The 25127-nt window shown below is 40.7% G+C and overlaps 1 protein-coding gene across 2 annotated transcripts in view; it reads right to left on the bottom strand.

Moving 5' to 3' along the window:
* The window catches only part of ANTXR2 (ANTXR cell adhesion molecule 2), a 174281-nt gene extending 151196 nt beyond the window's left edge, over positions 1-23085 (bottom strand). The window contains exons 1-7 of one of the 2 annotated variants that reach the window (XM_038400255.2): positions 22365-23085; positions 18788-18859; positions 15431-15502; positions 8518-8599; positions 7214-7321; positions 7041-7109; positions 5986-6066 (exon numbers count right to left, since the gene is read on the bottom strand). In XM_038400255.2, coding sequence (XP_038256183.1) covers positions 5986-6066; positions 7041-7109; positions 7214-7321; positions 8518-8599; positions 15431-15502; positions 18788-18859; positions 22365-22519 — 639 coding nt within the window. In that variant the 5' untranslated portion in view covers positions 22520-23085. The remainder of the gene's footprint in view (positions 1-5985; positions 6067-7040; positions 7110-7213; positions 7322-8517; positions 8600-15430; positions 15503-18787; positions 18860-22364) is intronic. The other variant, XM_038400256.2, reaches the window with a different exon arrangement.
* Positions 23086-25127: the final 2042 nt, after the last annotated feature.

Genomic DNA, 25127 nt, shown 5'->3' on the forward strand with positions numbered 1-25127 from the left:
ACTACCCAACAAACAGCCCCACTAATTTCAGAGGACCACTAGCAGAGTAAAATACCACCCCGTGAGAGTAAGAGCATAAGAATCTGGCCCACATTATTTCACTCTATTAGCAACACTCCATAAATCAATCCCTCCAGGCTCTCCTACTCCCAATCATGTTTGTTGCTCTTTGCTGAGCTTCTTCCAATTTGTCAATATCATTTCAGTAATGAGGTGTGCAGAACTGACTGCAAGACTCAAGGCACAGCTTCGCTAGAGCAGTATATAGACAGACTATTACATATATATAATTGTAATCTTAATTTTGCATTTCCAGCCTAATTTGTGTGTTTTCTGAGAAAGCTACAATTTTCTCTTAATAGGATGGGTTTCATCCCATGCTAAATGGACACGGTCCATTTGGAATCTATTCAGTTTTAAAAGATTCAGTTAAAAGTTGTTTATAAATAAATTTATATGGTTTGACAGTCATGGACTGTTTTTCAAACTATGTTTTTCTCTCCCTTCTTCCTGTATGAAAGCCCCGAACTTACTCTACAAGGGAAACAGTAAAATTGACTCTACACAAAATAATCAATTAAAACAACAAAGACAAATATTTCTCTCTCTAATCTCCTTTAGTTATAGTAATCTTAGGTACAACCTGTTACAGCAGAAAAATTTTCAGATAGAGGGGGTTTTTGAGCTGTTTCCCTTGTAGTGTCTGTTAAGTATCAAGTTCCTGTAGCCTTATCTGATAAGTGTTTGGGGTTGTTTTAAACATGAGAGAATATTTTACTTCACATTATGTGCACTATTAACTCATAATATGAAAGATAAGTAATGTCTACAGTTGGTCACATACTTTAGTGAAGTTACTAAAGAGAAATCCATATTTTATAACAAATGTCACTTTTAAAAGCGTACTCTGTTTCAATTCTGCTCTCAGAAAGAGCCATGCAACTTCCACTCACTGCACCCAAATCAGTGGGAGTCCTGCATGCACATGTGAAGATAGAATCAGGACCCTTTTGTTTATTTTGTTTTTCAAAACCAGGTTTATTCAAGCAATTTAGATCTCAAGACCACATGCTCAACGGTGCACAGTGTACGCAATGGAACATTCCACAAACGCAGACGAAACTCAAAATGTGAGCCTTTCTGAAAGCTGGAGAAAAGTCTAGACAAGGTCAGATTGGTTTAAGGTTTGGGGTGCAGCCTCCCAATCATGTGGGCCCCGAGGAACAACAAGCCTAGGGAGAGACCACTCTCATGCAAGCCAAGGTATCCAAGGACTGCTGCCTCCTTGCTGGCCCCCTTCCTTTGAGATCCTTGTCACCTATCCCCCTCTGGAAAAACAGTACAGCAGTGAAGTGGAGTCCCCAGTAAGTACACCGGCAGCAGGGAAGATGGTCCGAGCAAAGTGAATTCCGTTTTCAAATAGATTTGATTAACAATCGGATTATCTACTAAACTAACAGATTTCAGAGCAGCAGCCGTGTTAGTCTGTATTCGCAAAAAGAAAAGGAGTACTTGTGGCACCTTAGAGCCTAACAAATTTATTGGAGCATAAGTTTTCGTGAGCTACAGCTCACTTCATCGGACCAAATGCATCCGATGAAGTGAGCTGTAGCTCACGAAAGCTTATGCTTTAATAAATTTGTTAGTCTCTAAGGTGCCACAAGTACTCCTTTTCTTTAAACTAACAGAGGCTCAACCAGGGAGGACATCAGTGAGCGCCTGTTCCTCTGCTTACCCCATAAGCCTGCAGAACCCCAAACCTGTGGAGCTCCAACATAAGATCTTCTTTAGGAATACTAGGCTTTGGGGGGGAGGAAGGGAGGGAAAGAGATTGAAATGGAGGGTGCATCTGGCTCCCAGCTCTGTGCTTTAATCACTAGAGCCTGCTGCTTCTTCTCAGTAGACTGCTTCCATAACAATGTTCATTTCAGAATCAATTGAACCCATTAAGAAAATAGAGCTAAAGCTGTAAAGTTTCCAGATGTGTATAAATAGGAATGCTCGCAATACAATTTTTTTTTTTTTTTTTTTTTTAAGAACAAGCTTGATTTTTATGCGACTTCATGAAGAACAGTTGTACTTGTGGTTGAGATTTTTCAAAGTTGCATCTAAGGGATTTGGATACTCAATTCAGATTCATTTTAATGGAAACTGGGCACCATGATCTCCTACGGAGCTTTGCTTGGGGTTAGTTTTTGTTTGTCTGTTTGTTTTTGTTTTTAAGGACCTGGACTACTTCTTAAGCACATACTGAAGTTCCCATTGAAGTGTTTTAAGTTAAATGCTTCCTGAATCAGTACATGGATCCTCCAATGTACTAGCCATCTCCTTGAAACGTGCTAACCATCCTTCAACTCCCCATGAAGACCACAGGCGTTCAAGATAGTCAGTGCCTCACAAGAGGTGCTAAGCAGCTTGCAACACTGGTCCCTAGAACACTGATGTGGTTATCACACTCTAAATGGCCATTCCTGAATGGTTCTTTAATAGAGAAGAAATATCGTAATTAAATCCCATCCATATTAGAAAAGATTTGAGCTCCTCATATGGTCTCAAAATATCACACTGTGAAAATAACCGTGCACTCCTAAACTCTTAAATCTCACATTGCCACTTTATTTATTCCATTTGCTCATGAAGCCATACTTCCACATAATTATCAGCCAAACTAAATCAGTAAACCATTCCTGATAAGGTAACCAACTTGCCTTCAGCATTTTTCTTTTAATGCTACTAGACTTTCTGCGTAGATTTATTTACTCTGACAACTCTGTTCATTTGATACTTTGTAAAGCTGGATATTAACAATGCCAGAAAAGCTTACAGAACTTCATGTGAGTTACCACCACACAGAAGTATGCATAAATAAAATAAAATTGTTCAAATACAGTATATGGGGATATTATTTGAAAGAAATGTGGCACAATACCCAGGTGGGTAAATCCTTACTGACTTCGTTGGGAATTGGAGCAAGTAAAAACTAAGAAAGAACTTCAAAATTTGGGCTAGAATTTTTCTAAGGTTATGTATGTGTTGTGTTGCACACCACTGGTGGCAGCAGGGTGAGTATATGGAGCCACACACCACAGTGAAAGGCAGGTGGTGTCCACACTGCAGTGGGTGGCTACATGCTTCAGCGAAAGGCTCTGGCAGTGGGGAAGATAGCAGAGAAAGGTCCCGGCAGCTGCCCGCAGCCTTTCCCTTCCCCACTGCCTCTCTCTGTCCGAGCCTTTCCCCACTACCGGAGTCTTTCCCTGTGGTGGAAAAAGTTAGCCAAAGACCCATTATCAATTTATGGATGTTTCAATCACTGCCCTAGAAATGAGCAAGTGATATTGACAGTGCCCCACTGTCCAGCTTCCATATAGATAACATTTTCCAGGGGAAAAATGGATTGTTCAGATTGCTTCACAAAGCATTTAAATCCTTGAAGTTAAAGCCAGTGGCTGTCAAGCCAGAAGTTTTCAGGACCTTAAGAACAAAAATTAAAAATCTAAACACTCCTGGAAACTACCAAATCAACAACCAGATTTTTTTTTTGTTTATCCCAACAAACAGCTGAAATGAGCCCTTTTTTGTGTTTCCAGACAACCTGAATAGCCACAACACAAGCTTTTCATGGAAACACACAAGCAATTAGCTAAGCTCTGAAACATTTGTTCAAACTGCTCTCTGTTACATAAAAATCTATGCTATTCAAGTGCTCAGTTACAGCTTATAAGGAATAGTTCATGTGTTTACAATCTAGACTAGATCTTCCTTAAAAAGTCAGTCAGTCCCACACAGTATTTCTGGGATGATGCACTCTTTACATCATTTTTTAAGGATGGGGATTTTCACAAGCAGTAACGGAAATTGAATTTCAATGGGAGTTTGGTGATGAACTCTTTAGGTGCTTTTGAAATCCCATCCTGAAAAATTAAAAGATTAAATTCACCCCAGTGTGCATCAGTTTCTGCCAGGGCACAGGGTCCATGGTGGCTGATAGTTCTTGGGGTGAAATAATGAGGTACGCAGACCCTCTTCTCAGCCATCTCAGCCAGGGGTATGACGGACAACAAACGCAGCCTCAAAAATGGGGGTCATTGACCAACTAAAGTGGGCGGCCAAAACAGCTAGGGGATGCAATGACTCTACACATCCTAATTTTACCTTCCACATGTTGGGCTCCTAAGGAAAGCCTAAGAGAAACTATACTTCCCCTACCCTTCAAAATCTGAGAGACGAGCACAGTGGAACCACCACTTGGCCTCTAACAAGGGAACAGCAGCCCCTGCTAGCACCAGCAGGTGCAAACTGACACCCCTTGTATGTATGAGGTTGAATCTTGCCATATATAGTTGAAAAACTTTATAAATTTTTAGGTCATGGGGTTTCCAAGGACATTAAACAATTAAGGCCCAATACTCAGTTGGTGTAAATCAGTTTAACGCCATTGATTTTAACTGTGCTATGCCGATTTACATCAGCAGGGGAACCGTCCCTTAAAGTCTTCAAAATAATGACAAACAGTTTCCACATGGATTTATTATCTTTTAAGGGAGATGAAGTAAGAGCCTGAACAGATTGATTGCATCTCTTTAGACCAGACGAAGAATCTTCTGAAACAAAATATTGTTGGCAAAGAGAAGAAAAAATAGTTTAATCTATACCAGTAACTTCTAAAGAAAGAACACATCATTCAATGGAAGAGTACTGACAAGTTCACGATTTCATAACTTAGTTATAAGTAGTGTCCTTTGTTAAAATAAAGGACGGGGGGGAAACAGAAGTGTGGTCTGTCTTGGGAAGAGAGCTTCATTCATTAGTATATTTATAGCCTTACATTTGACATTCAGTTTGAACTATTTTCCTTTATGAATAAAAGCTGTATTGAACAACATATGGAGGAGCTTAAACCAGCTTGAGATCACTGCCTATCCTGCTGACCAACAGTTGCATTGTTTCCTTCTACTCTTCTGTCTGTCCACATCCATCTGTTGTCTTTTGCCTTATACTTCGATAGTAAACTCTTTGGGGCAGGGATAGTCTTTTTGTTCTGGGTTTGTACAGCACCCAGCACAATGCGTTCCTTGTCCATGACCAGAGCTCCTACCGCAACACAAATAATTAACAACAATAACAAATATCTTTTGAGGCACTGGTGCTCTGACAATTATCCAAGATGCACAGAATTTTCTTTAAAACCAAACACATAAGTTACGGTCCATACAACTGAAGATGCCTACTTGACCGAACCAACTAAAATATAGCCTCGCCACTGACCACATCAAAATCATGAACCACTTCTCTTGGTTTCATCCCTTCATATCCCTTTCAAATAAATCACTGCAATTCAGTTCGTTCACCCACACTCATTAACAGGACCCTTTGGTGAAATGCATAAATGCAGGAGTAACAAACCAAACCAAAAGAGTTTTTTCCTTACAGAGGGAAAAAAAGTGGCCAAAGTGATGCTTCCAGAATACTTCCATATTCTTAATAATTTCTGGTTAGTACCATAACTAGCTTATGGAATACTTTAAACCCAGTTGTTCTCAAACTATTTTGATTGGCTGTACCACTTCACCAGACTCAGCCCTTAACTGTAAAAGTTTCCACCTAGTCCCCTTGAATTAAGAAAACTCACCTAAACTTGCATTTTGCTAACTCTATACTGAACCAGACCACATGCAATTCAGTGGATGGCAGGCAACAGCAATGTGTGGAAATGCATCAGTAAGGTAAGAAGGGTAAATGTATTGCAGATACCAGTAATTGGGAACTATTAATTTAGGGCCCAATTCGGCTCAATGAAATCAATGGAAATGGAGGGCTCTCGGCACCTCTAAGGAGGCAATCAGCCCCTTGCAGGCCTTTAGATTAAACCTAGCTAATTATAATTCAATTGCCTTCCTGGCAAAAACCAAGCCACCACAGAAATCAAGAAATTCCTTCGAAAATCCATCAAAAAAGTTCTGAGAACGTGTGTTCAATAATACTCACAGAATTAATGATGCCTTTAAGCGCTTGGAATCCTCCAGTGACAGGGAAGACTTGTTCTTTTGTATCAGCAATTTTTTCAAGCTTTGGAAAACAAAACACAAATAACTTGGCAGACCAAACATGTTGCACAATATTTTTCAGCCTGAAAATCTAAACAAAGGTCTAAAAACAACAGGCTCTATCATTTAGCAAGAGAATAAAAATCCTGGATCCCATGGACCTTCTGGCCCACAGTTCAAGAGAGCAGTTATGTTTTTTCTGACCAGAAGCACTTGCTGCAACATGAGATGCAGCTAATCCTACTGTATGGTAACCACTCAAATTCAAACAAAACCAGAGTATGGGGATCCCTAAATCCAGACTGTTTCAGACAATAATTTTACTTCCCTTCTTGGAGTGGAATTAAAAACCAGCACTAAAACAAAACAAAAAAACAAAAACAAAAAAAAGAGATAGGTAATGCAAACTTTTCTGCTTTCCCGTTTGCTTCATCTTACTTTACAAAGTTTTTCTGCATACCCTTTGTAAAAGGTTCCTTCTGTACACTTTTCCATTTAAAGTTCAAGTCTTCCTACTCCATTTCCATCCGCTCTGTAGTGCTAATTCTGCAAAATGATCAGCTTATATGAGTACAGGACCTATAGATAAATCTTCAGTTGATGGGGAAAAAAAAACAATAGTCCTTTTGTTTTCCAAAGCAAAGACTATTGTCCCCTGTCAACTCAAAGCTTATCTATAGTCACTGTATTCATGCAAGCTGTGGTCTAAGCTGGTTAACATTTGAATGGAAAGTTTACCTAAATTATCTGGTTCAGGCAGCTATCAATAAGTGTAATTAATTTCTGAGAGATCTTTTCTATAATAGAACAGTGGAATCCACTCACTCTTTTTACTTCTATTAATAAGCAAAATGTCTAAGTATCTACTTCCTGCTCTGGAGAATGTACTGCAGTGTTCCAACATAAGTGACGTACATTCATCTACCGCAGCAATGGCTGCCTTATAAAAACTTGTAAGATAACATTAATTAGTAATAACAACAACAATGCACTTACTTGTTCTTGTTTAAAATCAAGGACCCCAACACAGTAAACTCTAGCCCCTAAACTTCTGGCCTTATTTGCCTGTTCCAAAATAGAATGAAGAAATACACTATTTACACACCAGGCTCTACACACACACAAAAAACACAGCAGAATGTAACAGACAGTTGCAGTTCAGTACTCACCTCTTTTTCTGCATACAAGGGGATCTGACCATCCAATTTACCATCTGTCAAAGCAATTATTATACTAGAGAACTTTGAGCCTCCTGCACCCTCAATTTGTTGATTTGCCTGAAAATGAACAACAAATTATCCAGTTTGCAGTCATACCCGAACTTATAACCAAGGTGCTTCTACAAATGAATGCAGCCATTTGAAATAATCCAAATAAGACTGAATGATCAAATTCATCCCTAAAACTCACCTCTTCAAACAATTCCCCGTCTTCCCTCTACCCATCATTCTTTCGTTAATTTAAACCGGAGTTGGACCATGGCCTTGGACTGTAATTTGTTTAGGCGAAGGAGCATGACCAACATTTTCCAAAGTTACTAGTGACTTTAAGAGCCCCAGTATTTGGGTCCTCAAACTGACACACATTTAAAGCAGTACGGTTTTCATACTCTGCCATTTCTAATGATCGTGTCCCTTTAAGGGGTCTCACTTTCAATATTGCCAACCCAAACCTTCAAAAATCATTAGACAGCCCCCAAAATACAATGAAATCAGATTAAAAATAATAAGGTTTTTTTAAACAACAAATTTGGGGTTCTTTTTATTTGTCTTCTAATTTTTCAGCCCTTAGGATGCACTCACGTCACAGTGTCAAACTTTTCTTCACAACCATGATGGCTAGAAACTTGCTTTTTCTTTTTGATGAAATGTTAGATTCTCACAGATTCCCTGGTCACCAGGACCTGGATCTTTAAATTCAACATCAAATATTGTGAGACTCAATAAAATTTACAAGAGTTAAAAACACCGCAAATTGGACACCCAAAAATTAAGGGAGCTAAGACCACTAGTCCTATGGAATATTTTGGCCTGTGTCTTTATCTTTGTAAACAAACATGAAAATTTTAGATGCTCTATTAATGTTCTGTAATAATAATAGCAACACTATAAAGCTGTTTGTGGTTATTTACTATACTAATTTCTTTAACTGTTATACAGTGTTCGTTACTTATTCCATATGGGAAAACTAAGGTCCACCTCTTGCCTCTAGGAAACAATACAAATGAACCTTCATAAGGCAAACCTCACAGGATTTCCAAGCCCCTACATGGGGTTTTTTTTCCTACCAGGACAATCTTTGCTTGAGTAAGGACCTTGGGATGTGGCTCTAAAAGACTATTGGATGCAAGATCCAGTAACAAAAAATGCATACAAAAATGTTTTAAATGTGTATTGTTTTGTTGTTACTTCAATGGGGCATTCAAGTCATAGGAGAACAGACTTATTTCAATTATAAGAGCATTAAAACTTACTAGTTTTAATCCTTCATGCATGTATGTATCACCAGCTGGCTTTACACTCCGTAAATTTTGAAGGCCTTTCTCGATTATGCTTCTGCAAATAATTAGAAAACAAGACCAAAGGTTATTCAATCAATAAATGATGCTAAAAATCATATTGAGAATTGGTAAAATGAATAGGTTTTGATGTTCTGTATGTCACATTGTACAAAAGGGCTACAGTGTGACCCTGATATTAAAACATGCAAAAAAAAAAATCATTTCAGCTCAAACATTGCACAGAGACAAATTTAAAATCGCAAAGTTGTGCTGGAGTAACAAATACAGTCTGCCTAAGTTACGCTATGCTTTGGTGACTCAGAAAGAGTCAGATCCAAGAGGAATGTTTCAGGTGGAGCTTATACTGCAAAGCAAAGTCCACATATCAACTCTAAAACAGTTCACTGGAAACTGTGTCATGCTTTTTGAAGTTTACTTAGCTTGCTTGCCTGCACTTACTTAGCTTCCAGGCACACGTAAATTAAAAAAGAACTCCACCAAGATCCAAAAGTTGATTTCTGCAAGCAGCACAAAGGAATGATATACCTTCATAAATACTGACAGGAGGTCATTCATGAGCCGGAAGGTGCTAAAACAGTATCACAATAATTAAAGTCTGTTTACTAAATAAAAAAAAAATCTGTTCATTCTTTCAGCAGTTGTAGGTTGTTCTTGTGGTTAAAGCAATTCACTGGGATTCAGAAGAGCCGAGTTCAATTCCTGGCTTTGCCACAGACTTCATGTGTGACCTCAGGGAAGTCATTTAACCTTTATGGGTTGCAGTTCCTCATTTGTAAAAAGGGGACAACATTGTTTCTCTGTTTTACTGGAAAACAGAAAGGATAAATCCACCAATGACTGTGAGGTGCTCAGATACTAGGGGAAATGGGGCTGTAGAAGCAAATAAATAGAAGTAATATTTTGAATACAGTCAGTAGTAGCAAAAATAAAAGGATTACATTAAGAATGCCATAACCTCAGGTTCTTAGTTTTCACTTGGGCAAACTTCTAATGAAGTCAATGGGCATTTGCCCTAGTAAGGAGATGGTCATTTGGCCCAGAATGCACAGAACACAACAAATACAAATGACAATGAGGAAGAGTGAGGAATTGGATAGGAAAGTATTTCCAGACTTCATGAAACCCTTCCTTAAGGCAGGCAAAGAAGAAAAGAATTGGAATGCCACCTGGCCCGAATGCCAATGCCACATAATTTGTTCCACTGATTAAGTTTTTCTATGTTTAGAAGCTTTACTACAGAAGTACAATATGTAGATGTAAATTTCAATTTGCATTCAGCAACTGATATCCATATTGACAGTTGCAATTGCAAAGGAAGAGACTCTGTGTTAAATAGATGGAAGAGAACAAGTTACGTAAGGCAATACAATCTGTTTGATCCAAATATTTTACATTCAGCATCTACAGAAACAACTTGAAACTGATTATGTATGAATGCAGATTATAAACCACATACTTAGTGCTTGCCAGAAATGAGTGGCAGCATGTCCACAGGCCTTAATGTCTGCTTGCCAAGAATCAAACAACAATTGAAGTTCCAGTTTCTGGAACAGATTTCATATTGCAAAAATAGCTCTCATACAATCAGCTCAGTTTTATCCAGTATGTCTCATGACCAGGCCTCACAGAACACTCTGGCACCTCCAGGCCTCTTTTTGCAGTTGGTTCTGGTGAAATCTTTGGCAACAAAAATTGTAACTTCTGCAGCAGCAGGGAGCAAGTCACTATCTATCTTCCAGTACCAAAGCAGGCATTGTAACAAGAGGGTTCATGCTACCAGCACCTTCCCCCCCCCCCCGCCTGCTCCCATACCCCCAGAATTATCCAGGACTCTGTGGCTCTCCCCAGTTCTGTACCTGTTGCTGTAGCCACCAGATGGTAAATTCTTCAGGGCAGGGAGTGTCTTTCTATGTGTTTGCACAGTGCCTACCATAATGGGGCTAGGATCACTGGTGGCGGTCCCCAGGATCTGCTGCCGTACAAATAAATAATAATCATAATAATGAATTATAGAGCTCTGCAGGCCTCTCTTATGATTTAAGTCACACAAAAGGTGTTGGGGGGGAGGGGCAGAAATTAATCGGTTCACTACAGTCTGTAACTTGCAGCCTGTCTGTGTTTGGGCTGAATGATTACAAATATAACATCTCTTCACAATTCAACATATGTGCTGCATCACACCTCTGTCTTTTAGAAAAGGCACATTTAATCTATAATAGCTACCCTGTCTGTTCTTTCTTCTGCACTTCATAATTACTTAGATAATTCCTCCACAAGCAGCATAAAGCAAATAACACCATTCTTACAAGTCTTCCATCATGTCTTGTCTAACCTAGATTGTAAACTCCTCAGGTCAAAGGACAATCGGTGAAATCCTGGCCCTACTGAATTCAACAGGAGTTCTGCCATTCACCTCAATGTCTTTCCTCTCTATGGTCCCAGTTCTGCTTCCCTTTCTCATGGTGAATCATACTCTCCCAGGACTACGCCCATTTATTTCAGCAGGTCTATTCATGAAGTCAGGTGCTATTTAACATGAGTAAGGGTGGCTGACTCAGGTCCTACGTAAGATTTAAAGAACACTGTTCACAGGGGAGCCAAACTCTCCCGATAGCACTGCCGTCACTGGGACTGCATGGTGTACGACTCAGTTCAGAATTTGGCTAGAAGTCTAATGATGCAATAGTACTAAGCACTGAGCCCCAGTGTAAAATAAACTACAACATACCAGCATCTGCCATTGGCTTTCCCTCTTTAGTTGGTCTAGTGTAGCTATGCAACTCTTCACGTGGACTGAATTATTACATGGCATTTATCAGCTGAACAGGTGCTGACAACACTGGAAGCCCTAGTCCAGACAACCCAACAGCTACTGACACTGTTTCTGACACCGTGTCATGTAACCCTGTCTTGATATAGTGCTGAAAATGGTGTCAGCAGCCAGTCTACACTAGGGCTCTGAATGTTGCTAACATGTTAGAAATTTTAAAAGTCTTGCTAATGAAGGTAAGACCATAGATGGTCCTCTCTGTCAGGATACATGGCCTGATCGAACATCCATTAAAGAAATGGGTATTACAGACTTTCATCAACTGGATCAACCCTACAAGGATACTTCACATAAAAAGAAAGACTGACTACATAGTACAGACCAACTTCCTTTGCATTAGTGTGAACAAATGTATTTCTGACAGGCACAAAGAGATGGAACAAAATGTTGCTTGATAGCGATGGAGAGCACATCTGAAAAAATATGCTGAAGAAACTGCTGAATGCCAGTTCTTGCTAGCGAAAGGCTTTGCCCTGGGAAATTAATATTGCCGAGGTCAGTGTTGGCTGGAATTGTCTGCTGCACCAGCCTCAGGTCACACAAGTTAAATTCAACAGAGGATTACTCTGATTTGTGAGCCTGAGTTTTCATAAAAATTTATAAAGTTTTTCGAATTGGGGCTCCAAGTTCTTTTAGGCCAGTTCCAATTTCATATTTATTTACCATCCCACACTGGCATCTCACATTATTAATCAGGATAGCTTGAGTACATCACCATCAACAGGCCTTTGGGAGTACATTCTGATTCCCAATAAGTACATCACCCAAAAACGTGTATGAGGGATTGTCAACGTCTTCTCCAACAAAATGCAGCTGTGCCACAAAACTGCTATAATCCAACAGGTGTATTAGGAAGCACACACATACTTGAAGGGAAAAAATGTGTCATTTGACAAAAACTGGGAAGTTTTAATCCACATCTGTGCACAATGTGCTACACGCGCAACCTAGAATAACCCCTGCACATCACCTTCCTCAGCTGAATCACATAAATTAACGACAGGTTTCAGAGTAGCAGCCATGTTAGTCTGTATTCGCAAAAAGAAAAGGAGGACTTGTGGCACCTTAGAGTAACAAATTTATTAGAGCATAAGCTTTCGTGAGCTACAGCTCACTTCATCGGATGCATTTGGTGGAAAACGCATCTGATAAATTAACGAGACGCTCTCTACCTACATGTGCTTTTTACACATCTTTGCTCAGACAATAAATGCAAACTTCCCACAAAACTCCCTTCTAGAGTATACAGTCTATATACTGCTCTGGCTGGCTACATTCTGGCAGACCTTCCGTGCTAAAATAAATGAGTGTAAAGTTAAACATGTAGAAATGCTTTGCTGGGTTGGGACTTGCATGTATTCATCATATGCATGTGCAATAGAATACGGAGAGAAGCCCATGCTGGCAAGTACCATAAAAGCATACATAAAGACTGTGGGCCTGATCCTGTGGTCCTCACTCATGAAAGTATTCAGTAACATCAAATGGAATTCTGCCTAAGTGAAGACAGCAGGATCACACCATACATATGGCAAAGGTCTGAGTCAAACACTAATTATACTTCGCAGAAGCTAGTATATGGAAACTACAGTTATATCTGCCAGCACACAGTCAGCCACAGAAGTATATTGTGATGCCTGTATCATGTGCTTTTCCTAGCCACCGGTTTTTGATAAAATTATATTCTTCTGTGACTAAAGAGGATTTTAGTCTCCAGGGCTGTCAATATGGCACTTCTCACCAACACAAAATTCACTTTAACTTCAGGTTTTTACTTCAATGGTGTGTTCATACCATGCATGTCAATACAGTTGAAATATGAAGTAAAAATCAGTATGAACTTACTTTGTAAAGGATTAGCACTCAACTCATTAAAATACAGTAAAGTTTCACTGACTTGAACGAATGACTAGAAATTCATTGTGGTTCACTGAGATTTGTGAATTAGCAAGTAACAAAGCACAATTCATAACAAATCAAAGATACCGTGTCACTAAATGGTACTAAGTCCCAAATACTGCAATGTGCTGAGCCCCTCATCTTCTGCTGGAGCCAATGGGAGTCAAAGATGCTGAACTATTCTCAACTGTTGACCCCTTAATATTTAGAATCAAAGTTGTTCAAAGCATATCTGCATTAAAAATCTCTCTAATCAGTCATGTACGTACAGTTCTTGTTATTACTACCCATCTTCCTCATCTTCTTTCGTAACCCCTAGTGAATCACAAAAGGGTGATTTTTTTTTCCCCTAGTATTTGCGTGCAGCAATGCCTCAGGAAATATTGGATGACAAATGAAAGGAAGAGGAACTCACTTACAATTAAATGTGCTCCTCCAGAACTCTCCTTTCTAGAACTTATTTTCATAGAAAAATATGTTTTAACTCCTTCACATGACTGAGAACATAGTACACCGACTCATTGAAACAGCATTTGTGCTTATGTGGAGGGATGCCAAAATCCTGCCTAGGCATTCAAAATAGCGTGACTACTGTATCAGTCATGATGGTCAGTGTTCAGGAAGGAATATGGCATTGAAAAGAATTAAGCATCCATTGAAATCAAGAGAAAGAGACTACCATCGACTTCAACAGGTACTGCAGCAGGCCTAAAACGCCTTTTCCTGCACTCTCTGAAATAATTTAGAGTTGCGATTTATAACCTGACCCCTCTCTGCATCCACCCACAGCATAGACCAAAAATTCAAATCAAGTCAATTTTGAAAGCCAGGCCATTTTTTCAGCTGCCGAAGTATGGACTTAGAAGAATAATATGAGGCACCCAGTTCTGCAAATCTTGCCCTATACCTCTAGTAATAATATTGTTTTCTTGACTTGCTTATTTAGTATAAAAACCAATAAACTAACTGAACATGATAAAACATGGCTTAGTGTTGCACGGCAGGCTGGCTCAGTCGCAAGGAGGCAGAGAGAGAGAGAGAGAGAGGGGGGAACTCCTCACTTCAGTCCCTCACAAGTTGTTTTTATGGCTTTTTAATTACTTCACAAATTGTTCATAATCCAGGCATTGTTCCTTCTACGATTTGAAATGATCTACCCATCAGCATTTTCTCAAATGACTTAACTGCTCTGTTTTGGGGCTTTTCATGTTGTTGTGACATGGTTCAAAAGGCAAATGTGGGAAAAATATCAGAGTTTTCAGTCGTTTGACATGAGAGCAATCTAGAGTGGTGACCCCTGAAAACACTGCAATGACTCTCTGCAGGAAGCAATGTTCTGTAATGTAGATTTCCTATTGTTTCTGATGTGATTTTTTCTACTAGTTCACTTTGCAACAGTCTCTCCTTCTAACGGTGTATTTTTCTCTTCCGTTTCCTTTTTTCCTTCCTAGCTTTCCCTCCAACCTTTCCCAGAGGCGGTCATTTTTTTCTTCCCTTTGAAAACAAAGCAAGCAGTGTCTTCATATGCCAGGATAGATATGCAAATCAAATGACAAGAGGTGCAGCAAACAATTCCTCAACCCTCTCTTCGACTCAAGGCCATAAACAGCAACTACAAGGTCGATCAGACCTCAGCTGATTCAGGGTGGTCCCAGATACCAGCACACCTTCTAATGCCTATTTGGAAAAATCAATAAATATTTTTTTCAGAATTTTTATTTTAAAAAAATCCTGATTTTATGCAACTTTTCTATATCAAATGTAACGTTTATCGGAGATATTAATTTAATGTAACAAGGTTTGTCTTAAATGCAGCATTTACACAGAGCTTCTGCATCCATGGATTTCAGGTTACAAAGATGAGCAAGCATCATGATCTCCATTTTGCAAATGAAGAAACTTGCCTGTGATCACACATCAAGATAGTGGCAGAGTTGAGACAGAGAACCAAGATCATTAGACTCATTCCAACCTAGTGGACCATCCATTGGAACGTTCACAAAAATAAACACAGACATGAACTGCTGCCTTATGATTCTGACATTTCCAAACCGGCTACCTCTTGAAAGTATCAATCATTTTGCTAATATTATCTGATCTAGTAAAAGCCCTAAAGAAAAGGAATAATGAACTAACCTGTCTCCAGTTAATGGCATAATGGCTTGCGCTTGGGTGGAAAACACTATGAAGGATAATCTCATCCGGGGGCTTTTAAAGAAAAGAAAAAATACATACATTTTAGACAAATGAAAAGAGCCTTGTACACTATATCCATTCATCATCTTTTTGCCTTTCTTTATTGGCATTATTTTCATCATCTTATTTCCAAAGCATACACTTTCAAACCACAAAGAATGTGGAGAAGAAAAAGGGAATTCACGAGCTGTTTACTTCTTGAGCTCATACCTTTCTTCCACTGGTGTTCTGCAAAATGCAGAAGCAAAATTATTGTTTCCTTCTTGCTTCATCATAGGCTGTAGATAAACACCGGTTAAACTGAGGTATTTAACCTCAAAAATTCATGCACCAAACTGCAGTTTGCATATTACAATATAATGAGGCTTCAAATTTTTAAGGCATGCATGCACATTTTTGTACTCACCCAACTATGGGTGCGAATGCAACTCGGGGATTTGCAAACACACATTTTTGCCCATGTGCAATTCTAATTTATGCACATACACTGGTTGTTATGGGCATTTTTGGACCTATTCAAAAGCGAGTTTACATTTTAAAAGTTTGGGCGTCACACAATTTAAGACTTTTGGACCAAATTCATATCTGAGGTAAGAAGGCACAACACTAGTAATATTAAAAGTAGCAGCACCCACTTATTCCAGGTCTGAATTTAGCTATTTAATTTAAAACAAAGTTTCATTATCTGCAGTTTCTCAATGACCAGTTTCTCAATGAGCAGGTTTCAACGTTCTTCAAAAATATTTGTAAAGGCTAAAAGCAATTCTCTCAAAAGGATTATTGGGCAAATGTATGCCATAATCAGCAATATGACCTAAACACGAATTTAATAAAAGGATCAATCTTTTCCCTTGATGTATATTCTTAGCTCTCACTAATGTTAAGAGGAATTATACAACAGACATCAGCTGAAGACTGGTCCCTCCCTAAGACTGATTGATGCTTTTGATGGCCAAGACAGCGACATCTGTAAAATAGGTTCTAACAGCATCTCACCTCTCCTTTTTGAAATTGTAACATTTTAATTTATAAATGTATCAGAGAAATATACATTGAAAATTGTTATAAGATTCATATTTGTGTTGCTATGTGAATGTATTAGGTTAACATTAATAAGGATAAACATCAGTATAATTTGATTATATTTTAGTTCATGTGTGTTACTAATTTTAAAAAAATTTGTTTTATCATAAGTATCAGAGAAATTATAATGTGAATATGTGACAGATCTCTTGCATGTTACTTTGATTTAAGGCACTATCCTAGTCCTTCCACTGAAGTTTTCCTGAGAAAAAGACAGCAGACTCAGGCCCTTAAGTACATTTAGTTGTCACAAGCAGTTGTCAAACAGACAATGCAATGCTTCCAGTCTGAAATACTTTGGATAACATAAGCAGATAATGAAGAGCAGAAGAGGGATCTTTTCATCTGAGATGTGAGTCCTTTGAGTTATGTCAAAGTTACGAATGGATTTGACTATTTGAATTGGTCATTAAGAAATACATAAAATATCCTCTTCATCAAGCATCCTTTATTTCATTTCACTATCCAAGCATTCAGTCTCTAGAGTGATGTGTGGGAGCAATATACCTACATACATACACAGTCATAGGCATATAACACAGGAAATAAATGAGTGATAGTACTGCTGCAGGCCTACATCCTGCCAACCAATCAAAATGGAAAACAGATGTACAGCTCACGTTGGTATCATCTAATTTTTAGAATGACCCTGTTCAATGTTTTCACTGCATGCTGAACTGAACAGCCTCAGACAACTACTAAATAATTCTCTGTTCTTTCCACAACTAATATTTTAATTTTTTTTTTTTTTAAAAAGGGTGGGGGGAGGGGAGATGGTCTGATTGTCACGTATAATAAGGGCACTATACACCAGTAGTTCTCAAAGCCAGTCTGCCACTTGTTCAGGGAAAGCCCCTGGCAGGCCGGACCGCTTTGTTTACCTACCGCGTCCGCAGGTTCGGCCAATCGCTGCTCCCACAATGCGGGAAGCGGTGCAGGCCAAGGGACATGCTGGCCGCCCTTCCTGCAGCCCCCATTGGCCTGGAGCGGCAAACCCCGGTCAGTGGGCGCCGCGATAGGCCGAACCTGCGGACGCGGCAGGTAAACAAACCTGTCCGGCCCACCAGGGGCTTTCCCTGAACAAGTGGGGGGTGGCTTTGAGAATCACTGCTATACACTACTCAGACAGCATAAAAGAGCCTTAATACGAGTGTAAATCATTTAGAAAATCAGGCTCATATATTCTGTGTTCTTCAACTGATCCAGCCAGACCACATTCTAATCCAGCTGTTGCAAAAGGGAATGTCACTTGGCTGCAGAAGAGGATGCACCAGTGGCTTTGTAATGAACACACACACCCTTTTTTTCACCACTAACTGAAAGGAAGAATGGCCAAAGCCTCTCTCTCTCTTTTTTAAACTTACAGAATGACTTTCAACTTTGTCACCCAGGCTTCTTTTACCATAAAACTTGACCTTAGCAAGATGGATGGAAGCAATATTTAATTACGCAACCCTTATTCACATCTTCTTCATTAGCTGGCCAAGCTTACAATTGTCTACTGTATTTCATTTTCCACTAGAAAAAATTAACCCCCATAACATCCTGTATCTGTGAGTTGTTATTTTTTTTATATTTTTTTTTTATTAAAGGAAGGTGTTTCATTACACCAATTCTTAATTTAAAAAATATACACATACATATATACATACACATATACATACACATATATAACAAGCCAGTTTGTAACAGGAACATTTGTCAGAGGAGAAGAATTGTTATTTAAAAATAAAATTTGTTGCATATATACAATGCATATATTTAACTGGCGCAAACTTTAAACACATGCCGGCACTTCAGAAGCAATAGCTTTCCCTTACTTTTAGGCTGGATCACATATTCACTTTAAATTTCCTGATATCTTTATTGTGACCTCTAAAATTAGGGTAACACTAAACAATAGACACAAAAATAATATATCAGAATCCACTGATGTTGTTTATGGGAGAAGCAATGTTAAAAAAAACAAATCAAATCAGATACAACAACAAATTAAGAATCCAATATTTAAAGATGTTTGCAGATTAACATTTTATTAAATTCCAAACATGGTGACATCATAAAGTGAGTTATTATCCAGTTTATCTGAACATTAGAGTTCAAATGCTTTATATGCTTATGAAGGGTTTACAGCTGATAACCTTCCAGAAAGATTTATTTTGTAACATACCCCAGTATCAATTAAAAGCAGAAGCTACCAAAGGGAAAACATACCTCACAAATCTGTCTGTGAGTTGTTTTACAAAATCATAGATCTCAATCCAGTTCTGTGCTACACTCCCAGATCTGAAAAGAAACCAAAAAACAGGTTAGTATGTTTTAGCTCAGGGAAAGTAGACAAAGATTACAACTTAAATACTTCCATCCATTTAATTTTTTCAGGGGAACGGGGCAGGAATAGGTATTGCCATAGTACATGACTACATTATTTCAAATGACTTCCAGGTTCAAGGTGGTTCTGCCACATCATCTTCCTGTGACAATCTGTCAATCTACTGCATAGCATAATGCATTTAGCATACAGCACAATATAGGAAACTGCACGCCAGTTTTGTTAGAATGTGTTTCTCTGGGATGCCCAGGTCCACAGATTAAAACAGAGATGTTCACTCTTGCAAATCGAGGGCCTGCATCTCACCTTTCTACCTTACGATTTTGCCTGTGGCACACTATGAACAAACTTTATCCCCCCAAAAAGGGGATGGCAGGAGATGCAGATAACTAGAGCTGGTCCCAAAAAAAAAAAAACGTTTACGGCACAGTTGTCGGTCAGAAAATGCAGTTAGTCAAAAATAAAAAAAAGACATTGTGGGAATGTGTCAGTTACAATTAAATTTTCAATGGGAAAAGTTGAAATGATTCACTTTTATTTTCTCATTTTGTTTCGATAATCATCATTAGTTGTGTTACTATAGCACTTAGGGGCCTTAGTGATGGACCAGGCCCCTTATGCTGTGTGCTGGACAAACACAGAACAAAAAGATTTGTCCCTGCCCAAGAGAATTTACAATGTTGAGATGTTTCAATACAGTAAAAATGTTATATTTTGACTTTATTGTTTCAATTCACTTCTTTTATACTGTTATCACTTCACTTCTCTCACACATCTCAACTCCTTTTCCCAGCTTCAGAAGGTCAGAGGAGCTCATGATTCTTTGCCACTCCCTCCAGTCCTTGACACAAGTTCATAGGTCTTCGAGTTCCAGTCCTTTTCTCTTCAAACTTCTCTTGACAGAGTCTATCCGTCCCATCCTTGGTCTTCCACATCCTTTCTTGCTGTCTTCATCCTCCCACGCTCTGTTTGCTGGTCCTCGTTCTCCCATTCTTATCACATGTCCAGCCCACCTCAACCTTGCACTCTCCAGCCTATTGATCACTGAGAATCCCAAGTGCATCTTCCCTCTCATTTCTTCCATGCACACGCCATCTACCCTCCACGTGCCCGCCATTCTCCTCAGTACATTATTTTCTACTACCTGTATCTTCTTATCTTCCATTTCTGTAAGGCCCATCATTTCCAAACCAAACACATGATGCATACACTTTTCTGTAGTTTTTTACTCAGTTGTCAGTTCTACAGTATTCCTGCCTCCTTTTTCACTGCTGCCCATGCACACTGGATTCTTCTTTTCAGTTCTCCAGATCTCTCTCTGATGGCACCAAGTGTACTTCCCTCAAGTAGACAAATTCTTTCTTATGATTCAGCTTCTCTTCTGAAACTTCAATCAACAGGTGTTCTTTCTCTACTTGAATAATTTCCATCTGTTTTGTGTTTACTTTCAAACCATGATCTTCAAACACAGATGCTTTTATATGGTATTAAAATATTAATTTAATATTACATTTGTAGGGTGGTATTTAATATTGTATTATATTGTAATGTTTTGCCATTATTGAAACAAAAAAGGTTTACTTTACAAAACAAAGTATTTTGACATTATTGAAATGGAACATTTCAATGGCTCTGAATCAAATTTTTTCAGAATTTTTATTCTGTGGGAAATTTTGGCTTTTTGTTCTAGTTTGGACTGAAAACAAATTTCGGAATATCGGAATTTTCCATGGAACAGACGTTCCATTCTTTGACCAGCTCTACAGATAGCCATTTTCCAGTAAGAGCTCAGACGGCTCTTGGCAAAAGAGAATCCTCCTCCCTTTCACAGAAGGCCATAAGGCACATATCCTCACCGCCTTCCAGGGAAGACAGGGAAATTCAAACCTCCAAAGACAATGCCAAACTGAATTAATTAACCATCTACAGCCACTTCCCCATACGCCCTGTGGTAATCTCAAGAGAACTAAACACGTAACCCCTCTTCCACTGTTCACCACATTTTGCTATAACCCACTGACACACGATGTAGAACGTAACCTCACCACACACCTGTTCACCGCACACACAGAGATATAACAACCCACAGACACAACCCCATGCAGACACATACACACAAACCCCGCTTACACTCCACACACAGATACAACCCCAACACTCCACCTATACTCCACACACGGAGGCAGGCACAAACCCAACCTCTATACGCACACCCCAACTACACCCCCATACAGACACACACACACCAACTACACCCTCCACCCCAACTACACCTCCATACAGATACTCACACCCGGACAGACACACACACCCAAACCCCAAACAGAGACTTCCACCGACCACCTGTACTCCACAGAGATACAACCCGACCATCCCATCTATTCTCCACACGCACAGGCACAAAGCCAACCTCCACATCCTCACCCCACCTATACTCACACAACACTCCCTACAAAGGGAGACTCCCACTACACCTTCATAAAGGGAGACATGCCCCAATTACAGCCCCATACAGAGACACACCCAACCCACATCCTCATATAGACACACACGCCATGGAGCTACAAGCCTTCCAACTACACCCCACACAGACACCCACACCCTACCTACATACACCCCAACTACACCCCCATGCAGACACACACACCTCTACCCCTACCCCCCTAGGTGCTGGAATTAGGGGCACTGGGAGTGAGGCAGCACCCCCTGCCTTGAAGTGGTTTCATCATATCCAGGATTTACCGATTGGTTCAGTGGCTCTCAGTACCCCCACTGTGCAATTTGTCCCAGAACCCCCACCGACACACACCCCCCCGCAGACACACACACACACCTACACCCCCCCCGCAGACACACACACACTCATAGCTATCCCCCCCGCAGAGAGAGACGCACACCCCCTCCCCATACACACACACACACACCTACACCCCCCCGCAGAGAGAGAGAGAGACACACACACACACACACTCATAGCTATCCCCCCCGCAGAGACACACACACACACCCCCCAATACACACCTACACCCCCCCCCGCAGAGAGAGAGAGAGAGACACACACACACACTCATAGCTATCCCCCCCGCAGAGACACACACACACACCCCCCAATACACACCTACACCCCCCCCGCAGAGAGAGAGAGAGAGAGACACACACACACTCATAGCTATCCCCCCCGCAGAGACACACACACACACCCCCCAATACACACCTACACCCCCCCCCGCAGAGAGAGAGAGAGACACACACACACACTCATAGCTATCCCCCCCGCAGAGACACACACACACCCCCCCAATACACACCTACACCCCCCCCGCAGAGAGAGAGAGAGAGACACACACACACACTCATAGCTATCCCCCCCGCAGAGAGACACACACACACACACCTACACCCCCACGCCCTCTCCCCAGGCCCCGTCCCCGGGAGGGGAGCCCGCCCGGCCCCACTCACTTGTCCAGCACGAAGTACAAGTCAAAGGCTCCGTGGCAGGAAGGCTCGTCCTGGGCTCGAACCGCCGGCAGCAGCAGCAGCAGCAGCAGCCGCCGCAGCCAGAGCAGCCGCGGGGCCGCCCGGCGGGGCCGCATCCTGCCCGCCCTCGGCACCATCGCCCCGCTCCTCGGCGCAGCCTGCCCCGGCAACGAGCAGAGAAGCCGGCTCCGGCCGCTGCAGGCAGCGCGGGGCGCTCGGAGGACAAAGGGAGTTGCAGAAAACTCCTGGCGGATCCCGGAGGAGGCAGGATCCCTCTGTGCCCCCCCCCCTCCGGCCCCGAGCCAAGGGGCGCTAGCTGGCAGCTGCTGCGCTCCTCCTCTTCCCTCCCTGGCGGGGGGCTGGCAGGCCGGGCTCCCTGGGTGCGCCGCGCTGCCCGCGTCCTCCGCTCGGCAAGTTTCCTGGCCACACACTCCCGCAATGGCGACCCCACGCCGGAGTCAAAGCGAAGCGCCTCCCCACGACAAACCGCGCTGAAACTTTTCGGGGGTGAGCGGTTGGCCAGGAGCCGCCTTTTGTGGACTCCTCAGGACGTGACTCGTGCCTTAGCGCTGGTTCCGTTCGCTCGGGACGCCTCTCCCCGGGCACTGATCATCTCGGAAGAAAGGAAGAGAAAACAAAACAAAAAACCAGCTAGCTCCTCCTGGGGTGTCTCTTTGAAAGGGGTGGGGAGAGGGAGCGACTGAGCCTCTCACACACACATGTACTTACAATGGAGTAATTCCAGGATCATCCCAGAGGCGCCTGGCTTTGATTCAGTTGCCAGATTTCAAAAAATAAAAAAACCACAGACTGACCAAAAAAAAAAAAAAAATTATGACTCTGCTTTTATCATTCGCATCAGGCTGAAACTTGACCTCCCAAGAGCCTAGAGTCAGGGGTTTGGTTTTCTCTTTAAATCTGTGCCATAAGTAAAGCAGAAGCCTGACAAAAGTCATTTTTTCCCCACCCCAAAGAGAACAATTTTTTTCTAAGGGCTCCATCCTGCTAGGTGCTGAGTACTGTGGCCCTGATCGTACAAAGCATTTAAAACAGTGTTCAAACGAAGCAAGGGAGTGCTTAAGTACCTGGCTAGGGCAGGTCCTAGTGTGGTCAGTACCTTGCAAGACCCAGGCCTAAAAGCAGAGCTTAACTGTAATGGGAAATGCAATTTGTAAGTGGCTCTGCATAGAAACGATCTGAGGTTTTCACTCTGCTGTAAGTGCTATTTCATGCTGTCAAAAATTCAAGCAAGAGTGCAACAGTTGGAGATTAAAAGAAAAATAAATCAATCATTCTAATAACAAAGGGCATCTACTACAATAACAAAGCTCTGGATGCTCCTAACATACATTTTAAACAAAACACAACAGGCGTTGACAAGCCCAAGCATTAAAAAATCATGCAGTTTTTAAAAAAACAACTGATTTTCTTTTTCTTTTCTTTTTGACATCTGAGCCTGTAGGATTCACATTTTCAAGTTCTTCTCTGCAACCATGAGGCTAGGGAACTTATTTTTCAAATAAATGTAAAGCTGTTTCAGCCCCAGATCAACCCGAATGCCAAAGCCAAAAAGTGTGCCTTAAAGTCTTGCCTCCACCTAGGCTGAACTTGTGTGTGCTCTGCTGTGATAGACACAGCATACAATCTCACGCCCAGGTTTCCGGACAACCAGGCCGATGTTCTAACTGCTGTACCACAGTGGCCACCCTTAAGATAAATAGACTTTCATTCTAGCCTGCGAAACATCGTGCATCTTCAGTTCAAGAACAATTGCGTATTGTTTGTAATCCTGAAATATGTTCAAAGGAAAAATCTCATGTTTTACACTTCTCTCTCACGAGTCTAGATGTGGCTATTACGAAAGGGCTGCATGCTTTCACAATGGGATTTCCGTTGTGCTGTGTGCATAAAACACGGAGATATAACTCAAGAGAATCCCGACAACATGAGTCTTTAGATAAATGTCACTGAGATGTATTTGAGATAAATATACTGTATTATGGATTGATATTTTTATCTTCCTTGAGTCTCTGGTCTTTTAATTAACATCTTTCTTGTTCATACATGGTAAAATACAAAAAGAATCACACCAACCATAAGCTAGCAAAGTGGATGTCTTTAACATCCATCATTTCCTTGACACTTCTAACACAACTGTTTCCCCCACTGAACTGATAGTCAAAATAGTGGGACTTCACATGGAATTTTAAATTGTGTTCTTGCTGGGGATCACAACACAATTCCACTCTTGTGAGATCAAACAAATAAGACGGCATCAGGGAATTCAGAAACTATGAACTACAGACATTTTAACAAATGTTATTTCTTATTAAAAGAGCAACTTTTGCAGGTTATTGTCACCATTCCTTGTGTGTCATTATATGCCATAGGTCAATCTCAAAACTAGCCCTGTTACCATGGGGGAAAAATAAGTACCGACATTATTACGTGTGTGTGTGTGTGTGTGTGTGTGTGTTTATTTTTGGTTCGAGAACAAAGGCAGCAGTATAGAATGAAGTGCCTATATCTGACAGGAATTAAAAAATGGAATAATGAAAAATAGCTTTAACTATCCATAAAGTAATTAATATTCACACACACACTCAGGACCCGCTCCTGTCATACTCATATACCCTAAACTGCCAGTGACTGTCAATGGGTTTGGATTACACAAGTATTATAGAATGGAGCCTTAGTATCACAATAATCTCTTCCCATAAACATGCACAACTCCCATTGACTTCA

This window comes from Dermochelys coriacea, chromosome 4 (genome assembly GCF_009764565.3).
Source record: "Dermochelys coriacea isolate rDerCor1 chromosome 4, rDerCor1.pri.v4, whole genome shotgun sequence".
Classification (NCBI taxonomy): Eukaryota; Metazoa; Chordata; order Testudines; family Dermochelyidae; genus Dermochelys; species Dermochelys coriacea.